Raw genomic sequence first — 27,918 nt, 5'->3', positions numbered from 1 at the left:
TTTTTTATATATTTGGCAGACGGCACTATTTCACGACTATTGTACTTTATTGCTATTTGCTTTAATTTACATTATCTTCTGTCAAGAAAAAAAGTTGACAACTTCCCCATTTTTGAATAACTTTTAGAGAAAAAACTATTTGTTCAATGAGGAATATATTCACAGTATGGACTTGGTATGTGTGTATACTAGATCATAGACATACTACGATAAGAAATAAAGACTAAACCTAAAACCTAAAAACATGTTAATATTACAAAAATGGGGAAAAAGTGATCTTCTGGTCATTTTGTGGCTCCATTTTCACACTGTATCAGTCCAAGCAAAATATGACCTAATCAGCATTGTATAGCACACTTTGCTGCCAATTTATTAGAAAGATTTAAAAAAAAGTAAATTTTGTTCTAAACAAAAAAAAAATTTCTTGAACTGCAGAATCGTAAGGTTGCAGAGGGCACCTCTTTGTTTCGCCTTCACTACATGCGTCAGCCATCGTTTTAGCCCGGCTCGTTTCATGTGTTCATTTTCTTTCTTTTTGAAGACAAGGTTTTCTTTGGTGACTTCAGATTGATTTGAGGTTCATGGGGTCTGGATTCGTTGTGTAAATTAGACGATCTGAGGATTTCTAGTGCATGCAGGACAAAGAAACAGGTGTGAAATTGAAGCTTGGAGCGAAAAAGAGTAAATGTACTAAATAAACATAATAACTTCTTAGTACATAGCTCTATGCTAACACTGTGTGTCTTTTTCATTCCAAGCTTCATTTTGATGCTTGTTTCTTGTCCCATGTGCACTAGAATGCCTCAAATCATCTAATTTATGAGACGAAAGTGGCCAGAAACCCAGACCCCACAAATCTCAAATCAATTTGAAGTCACCAAAGAAGACGTCTTCAAAAAGAAAGGAAAGGAACGCATGAAACAAGCCGGACTAGAATGATGACCAATGTGTTATGCAGTGAATGCAAACGAAGATGCACTGCACAACCTGGTCATTGTGCAGTTTAAATATTTTTTCTGGCTTGAAGCAAAATTTACTCTTTTGGAACTTTCTAAATAAATTGGCAGCAAAGCATGCTATACAATGCTGATCACGTAATATTTTTACTTTGACTGCTACATTGTGAAAACAGAGCCACAAATTTGGTCAGATGTTATTCTTTCCATTTTTGTCATGGTATTAAAGGAAGGTTAAGGTTTCATTTCTTATCAGAGTATTTTTACTACCGTATTTACTCGAATATAATGTGATTTTTTTTTTTTATAAAACAGGTCCAAAAATTGCGTGCACGTTACAATTGAGTACGACCCTATATCTGTGTTACCATATTGCCATCGAAAAGATGGGGAATGCGGGAGATGGAAATTTAAGACAATGAGCAAAATGTGAACAAGGTGAATGCAGGAGCCAAGGTTTCGACAAGTGAACTTGTCTTCAAGGCAATGTGCGCTTTCCTCGCCACAGTATATATAGGTGGGGATCTTCTAAAGTGGAGAGGGTGTGAGGCGGTAGGGTGCGGAAACGAGGGAAGGTGTGTTAGCGTGTTGAATTGAAAGTAAAGAAACGCTGTGCACAAGGTCAAAGCCGGGGCCACACCAGCCCCCCCCCCCCCCAACCCCGGTCTGTCAATGCACACGTGTTAGCTGGCGTGTCAAGGGCGTCTGACACGCTGGCTGAAAAAAAAAGGGGGGGGGGGATAGGCCAAGAAATCAAACTAAGTGTTGTTGCCTATAGCTTGAAGTTTAGCATAGTGAATAGATTCTAAAGCTCCCTTTGAAACGTTTATGCCTATTGGTTGCAGTGTCTTGAACTTATGGATAAGGTATGATTCTCTGTATTTTCTTTCTCGTTGCTGCAGCACCACAGCGCATCACACATTTCGTCATTCACTGCGGGACTAATGACCTTAACTACGACACTGGTGACAACACAGTTGAGGCCATGAAAACGCTCATAAACAATTTGCACACCAACAGAACAAACGCAGAAATCACCCTGACAACAGTACTTCACAGGATCACAAACAAACACAGGCCACTTATTCAACAATCAGCGACACTCCTAGCTCACGCACTAGGGACACGTAAGCTCAATGATTTTCTTCTTGACATTGGAAACCAACACGAAAATGTCGATGTCATCCACCACGCTGAAATACACCAGGACCCCGACATTCTGCTCACCCGGGACGGACTACACCCCAATTTTTTGGCATCAAGGTAATGGCTAACAACATCAAGTACAGGCTCAGGAACTCTTTTAAATCGACGCAACCTACAACACCAATAAATCCTGCGTCCCAGTTAGCTTCAACACAGAAACACATGCTTGAAATTTTCAACACCAGCTCGCATGCACGTTCCACCGAAGCTAGAACCCAAGAAGCATCTACACAGACGGTGGACACGGAACCAACACCACCTTTACAACATCCGCGCATACGGAAGCCCACAACCACCCGCGAAGCCTTCACGCAAACAGCTACATACACTAATAAGCAAACCGATACATAGACAGATAAACATACAGACATCGGTGCAGGCCTTGACAAGAAAATTAAGCGTAAAAAGACACCACCTGAAGATTTTTCGTCCCAGAGGTCTGCCCGAACCAAACAGAAATGACTGCCACGCACTAGGGATAGCACACGCAACAAATCTCGCCCTTTCCTCCAATCCCGCAAACTCATCGCCAAACAAACAAATTACAGATTTCACCGAAAAACTTACACTAGCTGCATTAAACAGAGGAAAATCCCAAAAGGTCTCAGAATTAAGGTTAGATGCGCCCTCGGTTCTTTACCCTACAGGCCATTATTAAAGTGGAATGCTGTCCTAGAAAATGCATCGCTCTCCCTTATTGACATTCTCGAAGAACACTGCAAGGAACAACTTATGATAATTTCTGATCAACTCGACAGCATAACGTTATCTGAACCGGAAAGAAGAGAACTTAAACAATTCGTTCCAACTAAGGAGGAAAAATTACTAGATAAATACCAGCGCAACGATATTAGAGCTGCAGATCCACCCAAGGAAACTAATGTAACCCCTGCAACACATAGCTCCACCGACAGTCCTATAGGCGAGCATCCAGAGCACTGCAGCAATGCAGCAGAAATATCCCAGAGTCTAAGCCCCGAAGAAGTTGATCTCCTGAAACGTGGTCTAATGTTTTGTCCAATGAACAACGCAGTAAACGAATACGAACTCCACAAAGGTATAACAGAGTTTTCACGACGCATGCGCATCAAGGAGTTCTTTCTCGATAGACCAGATGTTGGAAAAGAAGATAGAGACTCTTAGACCACCTAGCACGTGGACACTGGAAACCGAACAGTGCCCAGACCTCGATTTATACATAAAACTGATATCAAAGGAAATTCTAGAGTCAACGCGGCATTGCCGGAAACGCAAAAAATTTGACCCCCGCTCAACACCAAATCTTTAAAGAACTTGCGAAATGGAATGATATTGTAATAAAACCAGCAGACAAAGGCGGCAGTATCGTAATCTGGCCTATAGAAAAGTACAAGAATGAGGCCTCTAAACAACTGAGCAACTACACCCATTATAGAAAATTCGACTCTAACCCAACTTCAGATTACAGCAATATTGTAATAAACATAATATCGGAGCTCCTGTCCAGGGAACTGATCACGCAATCTGAATATCACTTCATGATGCCCAAGAACAAAACAGCAGGCCATTTTTATCTTCTTCCTGAAATACATAAAGTTCCGGTCGAAGAAATATTTACAGCAGAAATCCCAGGTCGACCTATCGTGTCTAATAACAACACACCTACTGAGTCGATATCTAAATTCTTAAATCACTACCTGTCAAACATACCCACCACCCTCCCTTTTTTGTTCAAGACATGCCGCACTTCCTTCGAATTATCAACGGCATCAACACCAACCAAATCTTTTCCGACCGCACTATTCAAGTCACTTTGGATGTTTCTGCCCTTTACACCAACATTCCCATGAGCGAAGGAATTGAAGCCGTTTCTAGATCCCTCGCAATCAATCCCCAAGCACACGCTCCTGAAGTTTACTTATCTCTCCTTAGGTTAGTTCTCACGCTCAACTATTTTGAATTCGATTCTATACACTACCTGCAAATTTTCGGCACTAGCATGGGTATGCCATTCGCTCCCACGTATGTGAACATTTTCATGGGACAGCTGGACAGCCCCACACCTATCTTCGTTACATTGACGACATAATTATAATATGGGAACATGGCACGAGCGCCTTAACCAACTTAATTAGCCATTTCAATCGCTTTCACCTGAGTATTAAATTTACTGCTCACCACTCTCCTAGTCAGATCAACTTCCTGGACATGACGGTCTACATAGAAAACGGAAAGCTGAGAACGACACTTTACCGGAAGCCTACAGATAGCCAGCAATATTTAGACTACAACAGTCATCACCCGCGACATTGCAAGCAAGGAATTTTTGTTGGACAAGCGAAACGTATAAGAAGAATCTTCAGCGAAGACCACGATTATATCCACCACCTAAATGACCTTAAAACAATGCTAGCAGAAAGGAACTATCCCCAAGTTGCTCTCGATAGAGCTTATGATGTCGTGTCAAGATTGGAGACAGTCGGAATTGGTGAAGAGACAGCCCACACTAGAATCTGACAGACCGCCGGCCTTTATAACAAAATATTCTAATGCACTCCCAAGCATAAACAACATCCTAAGAAAATACCACCCAATATTATCAAGTAACGAGCGTCTGCGAAAAGCGTTCCCGGATGTACCTAGGGTTACCTATCACCGAAACAGGAACTTTAAAGACATGTTAGTGCACGCAAAAGTCAGCCAACAGCATTCCCCTGTAATAAAAGCATGTTGTCGTCCTAGGTGCAAAACCTGCAAGCACCTTCAAAGTGACATTAAAATTAAAAGCACTGCAAATAGTTATACACATGAAGTCAAATCTAGCTTCACTTGTACAAGTTCGGATGTGATTTATATGCTTGAATGTTCCTTCTGCAAGAAACAATATATTGGTGAAACAGGACCATCAATGAACGTCAGATTAAACAGACATCGCGCGGACACAGCTAAAAAGCTTCCCAAAGCAGTTGCCAAGCATTTCAACCAACCAGGTCAAAACTTTGATGAACTTAAACTCTACATCTTACAGTCAAATTTCCGTTCTGAACGAGAAAGAAAATACAGAGAATCATACCTTATCCATAAGTTCAAGACATTGCAACCAATAGGCATAAACGTTTCAAAGGGAGCTTTAGAATCTATTCGCTATGCTAAACTTCCAAGCTATAGGCAACAACACTTAGTTTGATTTCTTGGCATAACCCCCCCCCCCCCCCCTTTTTTTTTTTTTTGTTTAGCCGGCGTGTCAGACGCCCTTCACACGCCGGCTAACACGTGTGTGTTGACAGACTGGGGGGGGGGGGGGGGGGGAGGCCCGGCTTTGACCTTGTGCACAGCGTTCCTTTACTTGCAATTCAACACGCTAACACACCTTCCCTCGTTTCCGCACCCTACCGCCTCACACCCTCTCCACTTTAGAAGATTCCCATCTATATATACTGTGGCGAGGAAAGCGTACGTCGCCTTGAAGAAGACAAGTCCACTTGTCAAAACCTTGGCTCCTGCATTCACCTTGTTCATGTTTTGCTCATATTGCCATCGGCAATTCAAAATGGCCGCCTCATACACGCTTCGAGCCTAGCTGCCGTAGCTTCCTCCATGTGCAGCAGTACATGTGCTTAGGCAATGCTTCCTTTGGTTTAGGTTAGTGCTACATCCGTCTTCCCATTTTATGCGTTAGCTCTATTCATCATCACGATGCCGCAATTAAAAGGAAAGCGATCACGTGTGCGGAGACGGACAGAAATCAGGCTGCATCACGGGTGTTCAGAGTTCCCGAAACTTGCGTACAGGACTGGCGCAAATAGGAGAGGCGCTCTACAACGGCGGCTGCGTACGGCGCGGCTGTGCGGCCCCTATCTTGAAAGCGATCTGCGACAGAGACAAGAGTATACGTATCTAGGCACACTGCGCTGTGTTCTCGTCGCTTAGTTTGTGTTGAAGCGAAAGGGTGCACAAAGGTAAATTCCCTCGCAAAAAGGTCAATTCCCTCACTTCTGCTATTGCACTTCCTTGCTTCAGCGTTTTGATAAAGAGTTTTCACAGTCATTGAGTGAGACATGTTCATGTTTACTTGTGCGAGCGTGACGCCATGCTTGTTAATTTAGCTAGTAAGTAAATGTTTAAAAGTTTATATGGCCAATAAAACTACTATCCTTACTTTTCGTATAGCTGTCTACTAATTTGCTATCGTAATCGATGCTTCACTCTTTGGGTGAAACTGCAACTTTTCTTATTTATTGCAACTTCAGTGCATTGGGAGTAAATCCTTGTTTTTTCAAATGAGAGAAAGTTGTATTTCTGTGTGAAAGAATGAGTTGCGTGGTGCTGTAAAGGAATTTCTTTTTTTTTTTAGGTCAAGGCAAACACGTGTGAGTTACAATCGAGAGTGTTTTTTCAATTTATTTTTTTTTGGTCGAGGAAAACGGGGTCTCGTTACAATCGAGGTAGCATTAGAATCGAGTAAATACGGTATCTAGTATACACACATAGGCCCATGTTTGAGTTCATTTGAATTTATTTAATTTACCACATACATGAAGTTTTAGATAAGTGGTTGGGACGAGTAAAAAAGCTGCATTAAACAGCTTGACTAGCCCTACATCACCGTTTCACTATGGTAGCATGGCAGTAAAAGAAAAATATATTTCAACATCAGTGTCAAATGAGAATACACATGATACACACAGAAAACTATTTTACAAAAAATGAATTTGACTAAAAACATATTTAACATATTTAACAAGGCATGCTTAAAATAGAAGTGTTAGTGTACAAACATTTTCACAAGAAATTTTGAAATTATTTAATGTCTTCAGCAAGTAATAACTTAGAAGCTTGAAAGCCATAGTTTGTGTGCAGCCGTGGCACATACCGTTGTTCCGAGCATCGATTTAGGAGCAAAGAAGGACTTAGTTGCAAGTTAGCCACACTGTGTGTATAACCGCAATTTTTTACAGTATCAGTTCTAGAGGAAAGTAATAAAGTGTATTGATATAGCATGTTTAATTTAATTACATTGTATTTAACAAATAGTTCAGAAGTGTGTGCATTGAATGGTAGGTTTGCAACAGAACATGGGGCCTTTTTTTTGTAGGATAAGATTATTTATGGATTGCTTTGTTCAGTTACCCTAAATTAATTTATAACAGTGCAGATGAGATGAGAAGAGTGCCTTAAATATCAAAAGCTTTTGAGGAACTGGCAATACACGCTGACATTTTCTAAGTGCACCCAAGACCTTGCAAAACTTTGTTTTGTAAAAATTACTTATAGTGGTCCCCCATTTCATGTATTCATGAAAAATAACACCTAAAGATTTTGCTTAGAAGAAAATTCAATTTTATTATTTAACATGAGGTTATAAGAATGGGTGGGCAAATAAAGCAGGGGTGTAGAGAGAAAAATCTTTAGTTTTGGAACAGTTAATTAGTAAAGAATTTCTAAGTGTCCAGATGCATATTTTTCTAATGCTACGCTAGCTAAATTCATGAGGCGATGTACATTCGTTCCGGAAAAGAAAAGGCTTGTACCACTAGCATAGATTACATATTGGGCTGAAGGGTCAATATTTACAATGTCATTAATAAATATAGTAAACAAAACCGGTCCCAATATGCTGCCTTGGGGAACTCTGAATTTAGCAGGTTGTATAGAAGATAGAGCTCTACCTATCTATACACATTGACATCTGTTTGCTAAGTAGTTTTGAATGAGCTTGAGGGCAACACCACAAACTCAATGACACAGCAGCTTTCCTATTAGTGTTTCATGGATAATCTTATCAAAGGCATTGGACATATCTAAAAATACGGTCAGTGTGAATTTTTTTGCTCTGATATTTTTAAGGATCAATTCTTTTTGAAACAGTAGAACACTTTCTGTTGAAAAACCTGATCTAAATCTATATTGCAATTATCTTATGAAAGAATGTCAAAAAATTCTGACAGTACAAGATGAATAATTTTTCCAAGTCCTTTGGAACATAGGGCAACGATTGAAATGGGCTGATAATTACAGAGAATATTTTTATCACCACTTTTGTATATTACCATCACCTTAGCATTCTTCATATGATGTGGGAAAGTGCCAGTTTTTAAGGAAAGATTATAAATACTCATCTTAAAGTTTTTAAATCCTCTTAATACTTCGTTTTCATCAGTTGTGCAAATAAACATTGATTCCTTGAGTGGCACGGGTAAGTAATCAAAGGCGCTATCTTGATGTGAGCTCTCAGTTACAGATGCAAACTATTCATTGAATTTGTCGGCTAACTTCTTGCCTTTAATAACTTCATTGTCAGCAAGTTCTTCTAAACTATTTATTACTCTACCTGGAGATATGATGAGTGTAACTTATCCCATATTTGTTTGATATCTGTGACCCCCTTGAACATGGTATAACAGAGTGGGCAATGCGGACCATCAACAGGCATGTGGATTTATAAGCCATTCTTCTGCTTCATGCAGGTGTGCAATATTGGTCTGGCCGCAACAATTCAGCAACTACATACAGCCAGCGTGAGACTGCACAAGCCGTATCTGTCAAGCTGTCAGGTGTGCCCCTGGATCACAACTGCTTCACCGCTGCCCCTGGTGCTGCATCACAGCCTTCGTGATGCCGCCCCTTCTCTGTCTCAAGATACTCTATCAGAGGAGCTACCTGGTTGTCAAATGACGTCGGCTCAGTGCCTTAAAAAGCATCGACCCCAGCTGCACAATTTCAGTGAACACGGCGGACTATCAACAAGCATGAGGATTTATAAGCCATTCTTCTGCTTCATGCTGGTTAGTGATTACTATAGCACAATTATAAGTGATTATCGTGGTCTTGTGGTCTTGCAGTGTCCCCAACAGTGCATCTCTATTGGCAAAGATGTGTGTTGTGTGTGCTTGCACATACTGTGCAGAGATATTGATTTAAATCTCTGCCCCTCTGGCAACAGTAACTCTTCTATTGAATACATGCTCAAAGAACTATTGGCAGGTTAAAATGAACTGGTAACAGATGTAACAGCACTTAGGAAACAGCAGACTAGCATGGAAAAACTTGTGGCTGATCTTGGAACCAGGTTTGCTGAGATGGAAAAAGAAAGCTTTGCGTGTCGACGACCTTGAACGAACAGCAAAATCTTTCGAAGCAAAATTCACTGACCTAGAAGATAGGAGTAGACGCTCAAACGTGGTGGTCTTCAGTATTCCTGAAGGTCCGGATGAGACAGAATCAGTCCTAAAGAATAAAGTTCTTGACGAAATTTTTGCTGCAAAGCTTGACAGTCAATGTAAATCCATTGGTAGAATTCATCACCTTGGAAGGCCGGGCAAACAAAGACTGGTCATAATTTATTTCCAGGATTTTAATGAAAACTAACTTGTGTTGAAGAATGTCTACAATTTAAAGGGCACCAGTATATCGGTCCAGAATGACTATTTGCGAAGTACTCTGAGTAAGCGAAGACTTTTATGGAAGAGCGCAAAAGCCGAGAAGGAGCAGGGAAAGTCAGCTTAATTAATGACAGACTGCGAGTGGATAATAAGTTCGTTTGGGATGAACGAAAAAACTAGAGAACGCAAATTCGTGGTAATCAAGGTGCTCCAGAAAATGACTGACGCACTATGGTTGCAGTCAAAGAATTACGGGTTCGAAACATTAATGCTCGCAGCATTGTCAACAAAACTGAGAAACTTGAACCAGTTATCTTGAGTTACAATCCCCGTGTAGTTGTGTTAACTGAAACGTACCTGCATGACACTATTGATGACCACAGTTCTTTTTCCTCTGTCTGACCAGGCCTATTATCATCGTGATAGGTCATCGAGGGGCGGTGCGGTAGCAAGTTTGGTAAACAAAAATATAACTGTTGTTCTTTTATGTAAAACCAGTAACCTAGAAGCTGTTACATTGAAACTTTCTTGCTGGGGTAAAATATTTTTATTGTTTGCCATTTATTGAGCCCCTGACTCCTCTGCACAATTTCTTGTTGATGTTTGTAAACATATTGCATCGTTTACAAGTGATAATGTGCTGCTTATAGGCAATTTTATTCTCCCACACATTGATTTGGAGAATGTACCTTCCTTCACTGAGTCTAACTTGCACGTGAACTTCCTACGCAATATTATGCTTTGTCATAACTTGCAACAGGTTGTCAAACATTTGACACGCGTTCATGGCACGTCGGCAACGGTCCTTGATCTTGTTTTTGTATGTCGATCTATTGAAAATTTTTCTGTCTCCGTTGAAACTGGCATTTCTGACCATGAACTCCTGTATTTCACATGCTCGTTGAACTCGTGTCAAGTCAGTAAAAACAAGACAATTACTATTAAAAACTTCTCTCGAGCCCAATGATAAAAGGGTTCTAGATTACCTTGAAATATGCCTTGACAATTTCCGAGGGCATGACATTACTGTACTTTGGGACACATTTAAAAAAAAATTGTTAATCACTGCCTCAACAATTTTATTCCGAGCACAACTAAACGAACATTTAAAGTTACTCCCTGGATAACAAGAGAAATCTTACACCTTAAAAGAAGAGTTAAGCGCTTAAGACGGCAATGTGGTTCACATGACACAATCCAAGAAATCACAATAATTTAAACCAAAAGTTGGGGCATGCTAAGCGTCAGTACTTCCAGCATACACTGCCAAATTTTATTCGCTTGTTGCGCGATGGTGGATGTGTCCAGAACACAAAGAAAAAGAAATGCTGAGTCTTCTTCGGGCGGAGAAGACGACTTTATTGGCGATCGACACAGGCAGTCAGCATCCGTATGTTGTTTCCCCTACTTGTACTTGACAGTCATGTCAAACTCTTGCAACCGTAGGCTCCAACGCACCAGTCGTCCCGAAGGATCTTTAAGGTTTGTCAACGAGCACAGTGAATGATGTTCGCTTATAACTGTGAAATGGCGGCTATATAAATATGGGCGAAATTTCATAACCGCCCTTACTACGGCGAGGCATTCTTTCTCAGTCGTGGAGTAATTAGCCTCTGTGCATGAGAGTGTTCTACTTGCATAGGCAAGTACTCTTTCTGTGCCCTCCTGCTGTTGCACAAGAACAGCTCCCAAGCCAACATTGCTTGCATCAGTGTAAAGCAATGTAGGAGCGGTCTCATCAAAGTGGGCAAGCACTGAAGGTGTCTGGAGACGTTCCCGCAAGTCACTGAATGCACGTTGCTCTTCGTCGCCCCATATAAAAGCAACGTCGTCTCTCATCAGGCGAGTTAACAGCGACGCAATATGAGCGAAGTCTGCAATAAACCGCCGGTAATACGCACAGAGGCCGAGGAAGCGCCTGACAGCCTTTTTATTGGATGGTACGGGAAACTGTGCGACGGCAGCAATTTTTTCGGCACCTGGGCGGACACCTGCGTGGCTGATAATGTGACCAAGAAACTGCAGTTCCGCAAAGCCAAAGTGGCACTTCTCCGGTTTCAGGGTAAGGCCGGTGGACCGGATGGACTGCAGAACCGCTTCAAGCCGTTCAAGATGTTCTCCAAATGTTGCAGAGAACACAATGACGTCGTCGAGGTACACTAAGCAGGTTTTCCGCTGCAGGCCTGAAAGCACAGTGTCCATGAGGTGTTGGAATGTAGCAGGGGCTAAGCACAAGCCGAAAGGCAAGACCTTAAATTCGTATAGGCCATCTGGTGTCACAAAAGCAGTTTTTTCACGGTCTCTTGGGTCTACCTCGATTTGCCAATATCCGCTTTTAAATCCATTGAAGAGAAGTAACGCGCGTGTCGAAGCCTGTTGAGTGAATCGTCTATACGGGGAAGCGGGCACACGTCCTTCTTTGTCACATGATTTAGTTTTCAGTAGTCCACACAGAAACGCAAGCTGCCGTCCTTTTTCTTGACTAGAACTACAGGAGATGCCCAGGGACTCATTGATGGTTGGATCACGTCGTCTTTAAGCATTTTTGTGACTTGTTGTTGAATGGCTTCACGTTCTCTGGGAGCAACACGATAAGGATTTTGGTGAATTGGTCGTGCCGTATCCTCTGCAATTATTCGGTGCTTTGTTAGTGGTGTCCAACCGACGCTGTACGTCGATGCAAAGCAGTCGCTGAATTTGGCCAGTAGCGTAAGAAGCCATTCTCGTTCGTGTGGCGATAAAGCAGCGCTGACGTCAAGTACAGGAGCTGGGTCTTGTGTAGGTGCTTCTTCGAGTAGTGAACAGCAGCCGCGGACATCTGCAACACCGTCAAAATAAGCCACAGCTGTGCCCTTTGGAAGACGCCGTGGCTCTGTGCTAAAATTTGTTAGCAACAGGTCCATGCGCCCATCAGTGACATTTACGATTCCTCGTGCGACCTCGTGTGACCGATATACATTAATGACATTACAAATGAAATTAAACCCCCGATTCAAATTACATTATTTGTGAACGATAGTGTACTTTATAATGAAATTAAGTGCCATGAAGATCAGTTAGTACTAAACTCTAATCTCCAAAGCATTCTTTCGTGGTGTCTTCAATGGAGCATGGAATTAAATACCAATAAAACAGTGTACATGTCAATCACCAAAAAGAAAATGAATAAACTGTTGTTTGTCTACAAACTAGGTTCTGAACTGCTTGCAAAAATCAGCGAGTACAAGTACTTGGGAATCACAATAGCCAACAACCTTAGCCTGGAGTACTCACATCTCTAACATGCATACCTAACTCTTCGTTCAGGAAACTTTGCTTTCTCAGACATAAGCTAAAACATACACCTCCTAGAACGAGGCTAACGGCTTATACATATCTAATTCAACCTAAACTCAAGTACGCCAGCATTGTCTGGAATCCCTATACAAAAACTAATATTGATGCTCTTGAATTGCTACAGCATAAAGCTGTCAGGTTCCTTTATTCTAAATATTGTACAAATGACTCTCCCTCTAGTCTAATGATGCAGCATAACATTCAGACTACAATTACGAATAATAATAATAATAATAATAATAATAATAATAATAATAATAATAATAATAATAATAATAATAATAATAATAATAATAATCAGCCTGGTTACGCCCACTGAAGGGCAAAGGCCTCTCCCATACTTCTCCAACTACCCCGGTCCTGTACTAATTGTGGCCATGTCGTCCCTGCAAAATTCTTAATCTCATCTACCCACCTAACTTTCTGATGCCCCCTGCTACGCTTCCCTTCCCTTGGAATCCAGCCTGTAACCCTTAGTAACCATCGGTTATCTTCCCTCCTCATTAAGTGTCCTGCCGATGCCCCCCCGCCCATTTCTTTTTCTTGATTTCAACTAAGATGTCATTAACTCGCGTTTGTTCCCTCACCCAATCTGCTCATTTCTTATCCCTTAATGTTACACCCATCATTCTTCTTTCCATAGCTCGTTGTATCGTCCTCAATTTAAGTAGAACCCTTTTCGTAAGCCTCCAGGTTTCTGCCCCGTAGGTGAGTACTGGTAAGACGCAGCTATTATACACTTTTCTCTTGAGGGATAATGGCAACCTGCTGTTCATGATCTGAGAATGCCTGCCAAACGCACCCCAGCCCATTCTTATTCTTCTGATTATTTCCGTCTCATGATCCGGATCCGCCGTCACTACCTGCCCTAAGTAGATGTATTCCCTTACCACTTCCAGTGCCTCGCTACCTACCGTAAACTGCTGTTCCCTTCCGAGACTGTTAAAGATTACTTTAGTTTTCTGCAGATTAATTTTTGGACCCACCCTTCTGCTTTGCCCCTCCAGGTCAGTGAGCATGCATTGCAATTGGTCCCCTGAGTTACTGAGCAAGGCAATATCATCAACGAATCGCAAGTTACTAAGGTATTCTCCATTAACTCTTATCCTCAATTCTTCCCAATCCAGGTCTCCGAATACCTCCTGTAAAATACGCTGTGAATAGCATTGGAGAGATCGTATCTCCCTGCCTGACTCCTTTCTTTATTGGGATTTTGTTGCTTTCTTTATGCAGGACTACGGTGGCTGTGGAGCCGCTATAGATATCTCTCAGTAATTTATGTACGGCTCGTCTACACCCCGACTGCGTAATTCGTCCATGACTGCTGAGGTTTCGACTGAATCAAACGCTTTCTCGTAATCAATGAAAGCTATATATAACGGTTGGTTATTTCCGCACATTTCTCTATCACCCGATTGATAGTATTAGTGATAGATAGTGATAGATGGTCTACTGTTGAGTAGCCTTTACGGAATCCTGCCTGGTCCTTTGGTTGACAGAAGTCTAAGGTGTTCCTGATTCTATTTGCGATTATCTTAGTAAATACTTTGTAGGCAACGGACAGTAAGCTGATCGGTCTATAAATTTTCAAGTTGGCATCCCATTTCTGATGGATTAAGATTGTGTTGGCGTTTTTCCAAGATTCCAGTACGCTCGAGGTCATGAGACATTGCGTATACAGGGTGGCCAGTTTTTATAGAACAATCTACCCACCATCCTTCAACATATCTGCTGTTACGTGATTCTCCCCATCTGCCTTCTACATTTGCATAGCTCCGAAGGCTTTCTTTACTTCTTCCAACCTTACTTGTGGGATGTCAAATCCCTCTGACTATTCCCTCTTCCATTATCGTCGTGGGTGCCACTGGTGCTGTATAAATCTCTATAGGACTCCTCAGCCACTTGAACTATCTTATCCATATTAGTAATGATATTGCCGGCTTTGTCTCTTAACGCATACATATGATTCTTGCAGATTCCTAGTTTCTTCTTCACTGCTTTTAGGCTTCCTCCGTTCCTGAGAGCATGCTCAGTTCTATCCATATTATACTTCCTTATGTCAGCTATCTTATGCTTGTTAATTAACTTGCAAAGTTCTGCCAGTTCTATTCTAGCTGTAGGGTTAGAGGCGTTCATACATTTCATACGAAGAAGAATACAAAGACTAAAATTTCTGTTTTCACTGAAGAATAATCTCTTGTCTATAAACCAAGATCTTTACTTAGAACCACTAACAGCATGTCGAACACGGCATCATCATGCTGACTCTTTAACACCTTATAACAACCGAACTAACCTTTTCAATTATTCTTTCTTTCTACGCACCATAACAGATTGGAACAACTTACCTTTTTCACAATTATCTAATGCTGACCTTATAGAACATATGTCTTTAACATCACTGGCATTAATGTACTGCAAATTTATACCTGCACATATCTCTTTTCTTGTGTTCGGTTATCCTGTGTCTCGTTGGCTGCAGTAACGGCCTCGTAAAATGTTGGGGTTTTTTTCTTTTTTCTTTTTTTTTGTCTGTGTATCTGCGTGTGTGACATGCTTTTGATAATTTGGTTGTGTTTCAAGTGCGTAAACAACTTTATATATCATTGTGTTGCTACGCTTCATTGCCCTGCACTTGATGTTGTCATTTGCTAATATTTGTACGGTTTGTGCCTTTTTCTTTTCATTTTTCTGCTTTTACAATTATTACTCCTCTTTGTTGCTAGGTATATGATCTTGTTATATGCTAATATTTGTATGCATTGCTTGGATATATTCTTATGTAGTTTTGCCTCTCCTGCTTGGGCCCTCTTTTGGGCCTGCAGTATTCTGTAAATAAAAATAAATAAATAAATAATTTTGTTCTGCTTGCCGTCGTAACTTAATGACCAAATTTCTACATTTTTTAAACATCCTCAAGGCATCTGTATCTCGGTTAACTAGGAATGCATGAAATAGCCTATCCTTTCCCTTCAGCATCTTTAGGATTTCTGTAGTCATCCAAGGTATGAGGCACACTTTGGTGTTTTAAAAACCTGAAGTGGGAAATGTTTATTACAAACTGAACTAATTGTTCAGATAAAATAGTCGTTAGCTAAATCAATACAGGAGAAAGAAAATAAGTCATCCAACTTTGTCTGCTCAATTTCATCATGAAAGTGTGAGAGAGTTTGAATTTACAATTCAGTAATATATACCAGAAGCAGCCTGTCTAGGTGTGTAGTGAAATTGGAGTACAATAAAATATATAGGTAGGTGATGACTGATAGCGGTACAAATACTGCTAGAAAGTGAAATTGTGAAGCTGTGAAATTATTCCTCATGAAACAATTAGTTCTCTCTGTATAATATATTAAATATGCGGCAATTTTTGACTTTTTCTCATGACTGAAAATAATGTAAATTAAAACAAAATGTAATAAACTGCAATACTCATGAAACAGTACCATCTGTAGAATATAGAAAAAAATTTCGCAGTAATAGGTCAAAGCAAAAAATTTTTGTAGAATTCTTTCTGCCCAACATAGTTTTCCTTCTGTGTGTAACTTTAAAAGTGCCCTCACGGCATCAGCAATTTTATTTTCAGAAGGAAATCACTTCAATAGTATGATTCAAAATAGTATGATCTTTTTCAGCAGAATTGGAGATGGCCGAAAAAACACCTAGTACACTTGAAATGGAATGACCCAGTAGTTATAATTTACAAGGCCGAGACAAGCGGAAACAATATCCCATTTTATAAATTAAGATATCTTAGTACCTCAATTTGCATTATAATCTTGCATTCCTCTAGAGAACAAAGATTTTGTCCAGTGGCCTTTCCGAGATGTAATAAGCTTTTCAGATGCACCACAGCTATATTAGGAGCACCATGAGCACCATTAGACACAACAGCTTGCACAATATCATGTGCAGCAAGTATCCTGCACTGTTTCATGTGGTATCAGTTAAAGTAATATTTTCTAGACACATACGAGCAATTGCCTTTCAAAAAGAAGAAAACTTTAGTCAGTGATGACTCTAGTCCAAGTCATCTTTGTTTCTGGGGGGGTGGCACCAACCCAGGGGAGGAAAAGCAGAGACATGACTCTTTCTTCAAGTAGTGCTCTTAAACGGGCTAGTTGGTTGCAAGATTCTTGATTCTTTTTACCAACGTGAAAGAAACAGGGCACAAAGAGGGAACACAAATAACACAAACACTGAGCTACAACTGAAGCATACCTTCACAAAAGGATGCTCAAGCAAGAACCATAAAACATGCACCATTTTCACCATGCATACATGCTACTCATCCTCTAATATATTAGATTTTCTTCCGTGTGATACCAACAGGCGATACAAATGCAGTTATCACCTTTTTTTCCAATGCATAATGCCTCAACTACCAGTCTACAGGTCTCCGAACTTCAAGTTTCACGAAAGACGGCAGTGCAACTCCTTCCCATGGCGGAGAGCAGTGCCACCATGTATTAGGTTGACAGTACCGCAAGGCACTCGTAATGGCCGTGAGCTATCAAAATTGCTCTTCGCATCGTCGTTTCATGATGGTTTGGTGGTCGGATATCCGAGGTGCCCAATACTGTTGCATGGTGAAATGCCACAACAGTGACAGAAACACTCTGATCCTGCAGCCACCTGTCAAATTCTACAATGTCCCAGGTAAATGGTATGAAAAGGAATGCAGTGAGACATGAATAACCACTGTCCACAGAATAAAGTAAGTCAGAATGGGAAAGTTTGCCATTTTACTTAAGAGGGCCCTGAACCACCCCTTAGGCTTGGTGAAATAACATAGTCCGCAGGTAGCATACGCTGCTGTGAACATGTCAGCCAAGTTTTGCTGTTGTACACAGTGCGTGGAGCTCGCAAGCAGATCGCAAAATAACCTTCCTCTCAAACGATCTCTTTCCAACAGAAGGCCTTGTCCTCAATCTCTTCTGTATGCTTTATTTCATCATTCCCTCGGATGGCTGCTATTGGCCGATAGCTGACATCAAGCTGCGGTTGGCTACATGGTGTAGATACCATGGCTGCTGCGAGCTGCTGCCACAAGTCTATTGGCTAAGCGCACTGCGGGTTGCTCAGGGCAACTGTGTTTGACTTAAGTTTAGCATGTCGTAGGGACCAAAGGCCGAAGTCGTGGTGCCTACATCAACATCCAAAATGAAATTTGAGCTGCACACCATGGTGATGTTTAGAAGGCAGAGCATTATGGGCACACCCCACTATGCTGCAGCCTTCACAGTGTAAGGCATTGAAGAAGAAAGAGGAGCGCAGTGGAGGCCATGTTTGATTGCCAATAACTCCACTTCTACTGAACGCACTGAAGTACTTTTTGCGTCAAAGTATTTCTGAAATAGCCTGTTTTCACTTCAAATGCCTTTCTCCATTTTGATAAAAAGTGGTTTAGGGCCCCTTTAATGTTTGCTATTATTTGGTGCAGTGTTGCTGCTTCGCCTTGCAGCTCAGTCATGGCAGTTAGCTCGTGACAATGACAATATTATTGAAGCTCTACTTTGACGTGTTACGAGTGATGGATTGAGCGTCAGCTGATTTGCATATGTGATGCACAATGTGCTTTCTCGTGTTTGATTGACAGATGCACTTGATCAGTAATATTTCTGTGGTAGCAAGTTGCAAGCAGTTGAGTGCTTCAGCACAGACGTATGATTAGGCAGCCAATTTCTAAAACAAATGTGGACTGTACTGTGTGGCATCTTGACTCTGTAAGTTGCGTTGCGAGAGGAGGGCAGCGTTGATTTGAATTGCTTTTGCTCTCAGTAATTCTTTAATACTGGTGCCACTATCGCGATCAAGCTTGGTACAGATCAAAGTTATCAGTCGCGATCAAAAATTGTAGCTGCTGCATGGTCCAACAGGCTGGATCGTGTAGGTTGATCTCACTCAGCATTAGGGTGTCAATAACAGCCTACGATCTTGATCTACTGGATTCGGTCGTGCAAAATTGTGGTCAAAAGTGCCAGTGTAGAAGTACTCAATCCAGGTTGGACTTAATAGTGCTCTTAAGTGCCCAAGTGACAGGGATATAAATTCATCATGGGTTTAGACATCTTAGGGATGCCACAGACTTGTCGCGCCACACGATGGTAAACTCCTCTTTCCTGCTACTTGTGAGGTGGCTTTCCATGCGAGTTTCTTTGCACTTTTTTTTTAGTCTTTGATGAATCCTTTGCCTCTTTCTGTTTCTAACATGCAGTGATATCACATCACACCACGCCACTCAATGCAGCTGTGCGAAGCTGCCACTCCTGCAGACGCTTTGTGGTGGCACCTAGCAAAGGCTATGAGCTCTAGTGTCCCCTTTCATAATGGACCCCAGTTGCATGCAAGAGCCCCTTCGTCTGACTGTGCAACACTGATAAAGATTTCACATGCGAAAATGTTATTTAAACTGGCATGCAAAGGTGAACAAGCACAACTTATGACACTGCCAACAACAGCAGTGGTGCATGCTTGTTTCCTTTCTTTTTTGCACTAGCTGCCCAGAAATATGTAGAGGTTCATGGGCAGGTGTCGGCCCTCTGCGTTTTTGAGGCTGTTGTGGCACTGATTGGCAGGCCTGTGTGGACAAATGCATGGGAGACACAATCGTGCAGCCCATACTCCCGTACACAGCACACCTACGCAAATGCACTGCCTGGTGGTGTTTTCATTTGCTTCCATGAGCGGCGCTGCTCAGCAGCATCTGTAGCGCCGCGCAGCACAGGTTGGGAAGTCTGTTAGATTCTGATTTAAACCTATGCAAGACGCGTGTGCTATCAAAAAGAACACAGTTGCACCTGAAAGACGAAGCATCAATTGTGATAGAAAATTAGCAGACGGCCATACAAAGTAAGGACAGTACTTTTATCGGCCATATGAACTTGTAAACATTCGCTCGCTAACTAAATTAATAAGCGTGGTGCCAGCATGCACAGCAAACACGAACACATTACACTCTATGACTGCGGACACTCGCTGTCAAAAGGCTGGCATGAGGAAATGCAGCAGCAGCAGCGAGCGAAGTGACATTCGTGCTGTCTATCACTTCAACGCAAAGCAAGTGCAGAGGACACATAGCACACACGAAGCTATGAGCCGCCGATGTACCTGGACTCTGCCCCTAACGCAAATCACTCTCAAGATATGGCCTCGCGACCGCGCACAGCCACCACATGTGCAGTTGCAACTGCAGAGAACACCGCCCCCCTCCCTTCCCCTCCAACCGGCGCCTTGCAATGTTGGGTGCCTTGCGCATGAGAGAATACAATGCGCTTCCTCTTTGCATTCATCCCTTTCGCACGGGCGAGACTGAGTCACGACCGTCGGCTCTCCTCCACACACTTTCACTCATAAATACAACGTAGGGCTTGCGGCAACGGTGTTATTGCCCTTAGACCTTATACGGAACCTCATGGCGATGCCAACGGCAGAAATGCACTTGGAGTGTCCATATAATTGCTATCACAATGAAGGTCCAGGACATCTTGCTGATTACTGTCAAAGCTGTCAGTGTAGCCGACTTTTTAATATTGTATGCGTCTTATGAAGGTTTAAATCAGTATCTAATGGATTGATATTTGAGACTTTTGTATCAGAAAACAAGGTGATAACTGCATTAGCACTACTTCTGTTGGTATCACACACACAAAAAAATTGAATATCTTAAGACGATGAATGGCACGCAAGCACATTAGAAATGCTGCACATATTACGGTTCTTGCTCAGGCAACCTTTTGTGAAGTAAATTTCAGTTCTAGTCGAGCTATTCAAAAGGTGCAGTGCGACTGAGATGGACACAAGGAAACAGAAAACCACATTACAAGCACTGACTAAAAAGTAGTTTTACTTGCACTGAAACCGGCCTATTTATGTGCAAAGGCTTGCCACATGACACCACAGTTACCACCTCAGAAATGGTCACATATGATTAAACATAACGAGACACTGCAAAGGAATAAGAACATATTGTGCTAAATCCACAGCAACAGAAACAATAAACATGTGTTTATTAAACTATGATTTACTATCACCACGAGTCTCAAAGCTTAAGGCTAAGTCACTATACAGAAAAAAATATAAATAATGAAAACAAGGAACATGTGCACCGAACATAGGAACCCACACGCTTAGCTTAGCTGTCTGTGATCGAAACGTAAAACATTTATGACCTAAACAAAACCTTCAAGAAACTTGTTCTCATCGTCATTCACTAAAATGGATGGCTTACTCATTCACTTGTCCACTGATCTTATAATAAAGGAAGCTTCTATAATTTCTCGCTCAGTCCTATCTCTTGCTTTCTTCACAAACTTAGTAGCATGATATCTTGGTTTGCAGCCACACAGTTTGCAATGTTCACCTAGAAAGACACCAGTCTTACTGCATGCGTTAGGATTATGCTCCCTGGCCCACTCGTTGAAACATCTTCCCTCCTACCTATATACGGGTGACCGCAACCCAAAGGAATTTCATAGACATTTGTCCCACATTCGGTGAAATTTGTTCTACTCCTTCTTACTCCAGCATTTGTGGCGGCTGCTTCTCCTCTTTGTGTCCAGTTTCTTTTGTGCTGTTAAAATGAATGAAGAATTACTTTCTTCCCTCCTTTTTTCTATCCTGCCTTTCACTTCCAGCCCCTGGCTTCATTTATATTCTTTCAGCTCAGCACTGGTTTATGAATAAGTTGCAGAGCAGCATTAGTCAATTATTTGAAAAAGCACACAAGAGGCCAGGAACAGTATGCTGCAGCACTGGCAGAGCGACTGAGAAGCAGAATCTTCAACTCGGAATATATGGGCCCGGAATTTGAATCCTCACGAGACAGTGCCTGTTTTTCAAAGTGAAGCTATGTCTTTTATTAACGTTAGTTTGCCCTTCAACATCAAAACTTTAATGCATTAGCATTCTTAGGGTACTTCATGCACTTTCTGGCGGCTATGTATCTAGTCTCTATGTATGTTTGTTTGTTTGTATCTAACCGTTTTCCTAAGTGGGTCAGTGCATGGGTAGACAGCGGTTGAATGGGTAGCACATCTGGCCGCTGTGCTGAGGTAACAAGGTTTGAAATCAATTATCAGCCCAACTTGGGTCGCCAAGTATGTGACAATGTGTACATACGTGCTGCTCTTCAACGAACCTCTTCGAAGCCGACATGGGTCACTGTAGATGTGGTACTGGGTGGGTACCACTGTAGGTACTTACCCTTTGATGCCCACTGGAGCACTGGGCATGTGCCAAACAGTCTGTGCTAGTCTTCACTAAAGCTATTTGATGCCAACTTGGGCCCCCGGGTATGTGCCAGTAGGTGCCTGCTGCCCTTCAATGAACATCTTTGACGCCAACTTGTGTGACCAGGTATGTGCCACTGGGAATGTGCCAATTTACAATGACGAAAAAGATCCCTTGTGTTTCTCCGATGCAGAACGCAATCAAACCTATGTCAGAAGGGTTTTTCAAGGACAGCAACCTAACCCATTAGCAGGCTGAGCCACAAATGCACTGGCTAAGTGCTGCTTTCAATGAATGCCATTCACTGGAATGCCATCCCAACGCTTCAGCGAGCTGCACCCTGAATGCTTTGGGTATGTGCCACTCTTCAATACCTTTCACCAACTTGGGTCACCAAGTATGTGCTACTGATTGTGTGGCAAGTGAGGGAACAATTCTCAGTGTTCGCAGGCACCTGTGCACCATGCCTGCCCGCACACTTCTCAGCAGCGACTTTGCACAGCTTGCCCAGAAAGAGGTGCGAGAGAGGAGGTCAGTTACCACATGAGGTGTTTTTCAGCGTTCGCATGCACCGGTGCACCATGCATTTCAGAGGCTATGCGTAGGCTGGTGGCAGCACCGCTAAATGGTGCCAGGTGTTCTTGGGAAGGCGCAAAAGAGAATTTCTGCTTCAGTACACACCTCATACATAATTAATTTTGATGGTGGCAATATTTGTGTCACAATATTGATTAAATGCTAAATGTGTTACCATTGGCACTCATCATGAGATGGGTTCTGCCTCAATTTTTTTTTTTTCCAACACATAATTGCGAAGTCTCACATGATTTTTTTTTTAGGGAGAGGAAATGTGGTCCATGAGTCTAGTTGAACAAGCCTGTCGACCTGTTTGGATGAAGACCCACACAGCACCAGTGATGCCAATGGTTGGTTTACAACTATGGCCTGCCCAAAGAAAATGGTGTAACAGCCACACTGGTTCAAGGTAGAATGGGCAGCTTGTAGAGGCATCAGTATACCCCCCCCCCCCCCCGATGTGCGGTTGGATGATGCAATAGTTCCATTTGAACTCTTCAGCGCAATACCACCTCTTATTACAGCTAGAAGCGCTTAATATGTTATGTGCATGTTTTCCTGGCATCCTGATATAATTAGACAATTCACCAAGTTTACATATACAGGAAATTAAGGTTCCGTTATGGGCGGCGTGCAGGCAAATTTTGAAGTGTGAGGGTTATACCAAAGTCAGATGAGCAAATTTAGTTATATTCTGAGCGAGTGCACTTCGCCTCGTTGAGTGGACCTTCGGTGGCATGGTGCTAGATGGCAAAACGAAGTGTCATTTGGTATTGATGACAATGACGATCTACGAAGCCATAGGGGTTGATTTATTTGCAGCATTTTGAGTTTTAGAAATAGTTACCGTATTATTACGAAAAAATACTTATGTACAAGAAATATCGTAATCCCATTAACATGTGCATTTGTTCTGAGCCAATACAAGCAAGGAACATATCCAAAATCCCCAGGGCCAAATGGTGGAATCTGCCGAGCTCTTTTTGGCTTCACTGATGTCACAATGAAGCTCATAACATTTGAAATCACGAAAAAGTGGTCTCAGAATTAGTGCCAACTTTACTGTGGTCATTTAGTTATTTATTCTTGAAGCATTGTTATCTACACATATGAATCAGTGAAGCGAGTTCCTTGAACACACTTGCTGACAAGTGCACTCCATAGCAAGTGTCACTAAACATTTCCATCCGACAGGCACACTACGGTGAAATTCACTTCCTCAGTTTTCCACTAAATTTTCCCATCTGACTGGAGCATTAGTATTAGGGTGGAAGCTTGGGCGAGCTACTTGCAGTTCATACTAGTGGCATTGGTAGCGCGCAAATGTAGGAAAAGGGACAGAGAAGACTAAAGAGCACTCTTTAGTCTTCTCTGTCTTTTTTCCTAGATTCGCACGCTATGCAATACCGCTGTTATGGAGTATTAGCTAGGGCTAAATGACAATAGCTGAACCCTTGTTTTCTGCCTGTTAAGAGGCATTACAGATGAAATGCTTACAAAGTTTCCCCACTGCCCTCGGAGAACAAAAATAACCAGCCATTTTGTAATTGGTGGGCATATTATAGGCGATTAAAAAAAAAAATTCTGGGGCTTCACATGCCAAAATGACGACGTGATAATTCGTACGCCGTAGCGAGGGACTCTGAGTTAATTTTGACTACCTGGGGTTCATTAGCATGCATCCAATGCACAATACATGTGTTTTTGATATCCGACCACATCAACATGCAGTCACTGTAGCCGGGATCAAACCTGCAACCTCAAGCTCAGCAGTGCAACACCATAGGCACGGGCTACTGTGGCAGATGCATGGTATGTGTGACATGGGTAAATAGTCTGAAGTGTGTAGGTTAAGTGCCTTACATTTTAGCGTGGAACCTTGGACTTCTTGGTGATCCATCGAAAAAAAGGACACAGCGCAAAAATGACAGGGAAACATTAGAGCGACATGCAAACTGTTGCAAGTCAGCACTGTGTGCATGTCGCTCTCCTGTGTCCCTGTATTTTTGCACTGCGTCTCTTTTTTTTTTCCTTTGCCTTATATTAATTACTGAATATGCGTTATTCCAATATTTGTATGCATAATAAAAGATTTATAGGAGGTTTTGCTGGTGTCCTCAGTGAACTAAACAAGGCACCTTGTTATATTCAGTAAAAATAGGGGTCAGATTATGGGTGATAGTACGGCCTTTACATTAAATAACATTTGCAAGCACTTCAAAGTGCTATATGTGTGCTTCACAAATGGCACAGAATTCAGCCCTCTGTCCTGGGAGAACTACAATGGCTACAGAGATCATTTCGGTGAAAATGAGGGGAACATTATGGCTTATGCGCATGGAAAGTTAAATGTGTGGGTGAATTTCAGCCTTTTAAAAAAATTGCACAATTGCTAAAAAGCATTACATGTGGTTAACATTTCAAATGGGCAAGTCATATACGGGCAACATTTTAAAATATGTGGTTTAATTATAGGCAATTGGTATTGTCAGTGCGACTGCTCAAAAGAGATAGCTTCACTTGAAATTTGGCTGTGATCCTGTGAGGTTGCATAAGTCTACTGCCTTTATTTCTTTATGAAATTCTGCCAAAGCACTCTGATTCCTGCAACAAATATCAAAGCCACTAGGGAAGTGAGCCCAACACAGCTATCACTGTAGAAAAAAAGAATGAAATGTGTGCTTGTGCTTCATTACATTGCAGAATGGCTTTGCCCAATGGTACGTACGCCATGAAGGTTGACTTGACATTTCATAAGTCAAAAAGTATTTCCGCAAAAAATTATAGTTTTTACGGAGCTTTGTGTTGACCAAACTTACCAAATTTTTGTATATAATGAATTCATGTTTTTTTAGCCGAAGCATATTCGGTCTGGGCATAGTTTTGGAAAGTTTTCTGTTTGAAGAAATATCTTGTATAACTAATTACTAATTGGGACAGCGCATTGAAATTTACATAACAGAAAAGCATTATTATTAAGCTTCATTTCTTGTATGGCATCATATTTGAGACTTAACTCTTGTTCCAGAAAAAAAAAAAGAATATGTAAGCAAGAACCACATAAGAAAGGCTTACTCCACGGTCAGGAAAAGTTAACATGTGCCCAAATCTGGCATACAAGTTTGCACCCTACCCCCACAGGAATGCACCAGAAGTGGCTATAAATAAAAAATGACTTCATGCTGACAGACAGAACGCCACAGCCAATGAGCCACCACGGCAGGTGTCAAAGTGACACGAGGAGAAAAAAAGACAATGCGACAAGTGCTGCTGTGCAGTTCTACTCCTTCAATATAATTGTTGTAGGACACTGCAGACATTTAGATGGCATTCAAAGTAGTACATACCTTGAGAAATTCCCAGAGGGGGAACTGTATAAACGAAAAGGGAATCTCCCTTGCTACTGTCGTAAAGTAGCCACGGTAGAAACCACGAACACCCTGCAACAGATGTTTAATAGTTCAGCCATGACAATTCTTTTGTTCTCAATTCACTCAATTAACAAAAGTATCTTACTTAAACTATGGAGGAAGAAAATTTACACTATCTTTGGTGGTCCACATGCCAATGCCACAAATTCTAGATGTGGAAAGGGAAATATTATCCACCCGAGTGGGCCGAAGTTACAAACAAAACCTTTATGACTTCATCATGTTTGCAAGAAAATAGAGCCTGAAATAGAACCCAAGAAACCCATACTAATTTTTCATGGCACACATATGCTCAGGTAGATGACAATATCTCCCTTTAAAGGGACTGACAACTGGTCAGAATATGTTGCGAGAAGTTGATAGAAATGAAATGACAGTGATTTCTGGTGACAGAACCGAGCACGCTCTTCGTGGTTAAGTAGGAATTATACATTTCGATTGGGAAAGAAAGTCTAGAAATCTAGTAAGTGGCATGAATTGGCAGTGAAGCCTTGGTACTTTGGATGCAGTACAGTCAACGTCCGATTTTTCTGACTCCTTAGCGGCCGCGAAAACGCCTGAATAATTGAGCAGTCTGAAAAAAATGAATGTGTGCCCTTTACTGCCCCCAAAGGCTCAAATCACCACAGGCACATCCGAGATAGCTCTGAAGGCCTGCCAGTACACTTATTAGGCGTGTCGGTACTCACATCGCGACAGGAGGATGCGGGTGGTCGCCTGCATAAATAAATAATATGTACATTGCCCCGTGACAGGGGCCCCTTTCTATTCTTGATTATCTTCACCACAACACATCTTGTGTGCGTAACGTCGCTGTGTGGCGGCGAAGCCGACTTTTGGGAACCGGGGTTATGGAACTTTTGGTTTTTGCCATTTTTTCCTGCTCTTCAAAGCAATCAGCCCGGATGACAAAGCGGAGTCAGCGCTATTGCTGACCAATGAAAAGCATGGCATCAAACAGCGGGAAGCTTGGTAGCGAACGTCTCAGCAGCTAGGTCTACGTCCAAGAATTCTGGGTTGACGCTGAGAGACAATCAAAATGGCGGCGGTAGTAGCTTAAGTTAATACCGTTTCGAACATGCATTCACGGCAAAAAGTCGGGAAAGTCGGACGACGCAGTATTTCAGCGTCCAAAATATCAGACATTCTTATGGACTAACTCTATGGAGTTTGTGGCGGTGCCGCAAAGGCATCCGAATCATCAGACATGCCCTAAAAATCAGTCATTGACTGTATGAGATCACAGTACGTAAGTCGGCTGTAAGTACTGTATGCTCATTGCTTAAAATTGCAGTTCGTATATTATTAGGCTTTTACGCTTTATTCTATGCGTATTACATGAGAGAGATACATTTATTTACAGAATAGTTGTAAAGAGAGTTCACGCTAACGAGCAGCGCTTGCGTTCCTCAATGCATGGCGGCACACATGATTGCTGGGTCCCTATAACATAAAACTATTCCAATATTTTTATTCCAATCTCCTGACGTCAAATTTCCGTAACAACCGATGCAAGCATGGGGCGGTCAACCGCAGGGTTGACTGAACAGGCCAATCAAACGCTCTCCTCGTTCGTAGGAGGTCACTTTCATTTGCTTGAAAAACGAATAACATTGCTTACATTGAGCGGTTTGTCTTATCTTATTGGCTGACAAGAGGCGAGGAGCACGCTCAAGTGGAGAGGCATTCGATGGGGCCAAGCCAGTGCACTGAAAATCGATAAGCGGATGAAGAGGGCAGTGCCGGTGTCTGCGATTGGTCCGCTCCCTTACTTAGCATGCGGTGGCTGGTCGAAAATCGCGGCGGCATGCAACAGAGCTT

At 42.0% G+C, this 27,918-nt stretch overlaps 2 protein-coding genes across 7 annotated transcripts in view; one reads left to right on the top strand and one right to left on the bottom strand.

Annotated features, from left to right (window-relative positions):
• Nucleotides 1–11,994, top strand: part of LOC142585946 (cytochrome P450 2J4-like) — a 95,113-nt gene extending 83,119 nt beyond the window's left edge. Inside the window, exon 10 of the transcript XR_012829157.1 lies at nucleotides 8,609–11,994. The gene's annotated coding sequence lies outside the window, so the exon portion shown is untranslated. The remainder of the gene's footprint in view (nucleotides 1–8,608) is intronic.
• The window catches only part of LOC142585947 (mitochondrial S-adenosylmethionine carrier protein-like), a 57,575-nt gene that overhangs the window by 15,468 nt on the left and 14,189 nt on the right, over nucleotides 1–27,918 (bottom strand). For 4 of the 6 annotated variants that reach the window (XM_075697075.1, XM_075697073.1, XM_075697078.1 and 1 more), the window contains one exon: nucleotides 26,014–26,106. The exons of the other annotated variants lie outside the window; for them this stretch is intronic. In XM_075697075.1, the coding sequence (XP_075553190.1) occupies nucleotides 26,014–26,106 (93 nt within the window). The remainder of the gene's footprint in view (nucleotides 1–26,013; nucleotides 26,107–27,918) is intronic. 6 annotated transcript variants of the gene reach the window in all.

Source organism: Dermacentor variabilis, chromosome 6, assembly GCF_050947875.1.
Source record: "Dermacentor variabilis isolate Ectoservices chromosome 6, ASM5094787v1, whole genome shotgun sequence".
NCBI lineage: Eukaryota > Metazoa > Arthropoda > Arachnida > Ixodida > Ixodidae > Dermacentor > Dermacentor variabilis.
The sequence above is the reverse complement of the archived record's forward strand: the minus strand, read 5'-3'. Positions and strand labels throughout refer to the sequence as shown.